Consider the following 259-nt stretch of genomic DNA (forward strand, 5'->3'; position numbering starts at 1 on the left):
ATTGAAGTGACGGTTTTAGATGGAGAGACCTTTTATAACACTGAGCAGGTAGAGACCCCGTTCGGACTATTGCCCCACCTTGTAACCAATTTGCAGGTGAAGGTCGCTGGGTTTGGGGTGGAATCGCAAATCTATCCGATCTCCGTTATCTCGAATGATGTATTTGGCTCCCGGATACTGACTGTTCCCTCGTCTCACCAGTTCCTGCAACCTAGAACAACGCAGGAAACATTCAATCATTGCACCCAACACCACGTGG

General features: G+C 48.6%; 1 protein-coding gene across 1 annotated transcript in view; it reads right to left on the reverse strand.

The window, feature by feature from the left end:
- Positions 1–259, reverse strand: part of LOC108803731 (DNA-directed RNA polymerase II subunit RPB1-like) — a gene marked incomplete at its 3' end in the record, with an annotated part of 7,955 nt that overhangs the window by 1,219 nt on the left and 6,477 nt on the right. The window contains exon 8 of the mRNA XM_018575550.1: positions 79–259. This exon is cut by the window's right edge and continues 11 nt beyond it. Coding sequence (XP_018431052.1) covers positions 79–259 — 181 coding nt within the window. The remainder of the gene's footprint in view (positions 1–78) is intronic.

Source organism: Nanorana parkeri, unplaced genomic scaffold, assembly GCF_000935625.1.
Source record: "Nanorana parkeri isolate BGI_ZX_2015 unplaced genomic scaffold, ASM93562v1 scaffold4108, whole genome shotgun sequence".
Classification (NCBI taxonomy): domain Eukaryota; kingdom Metazoa; phylum Chordata; class Amphibia; order Anura; family Dicroglossidae; genus Nanorana; species Nanorana parkeri.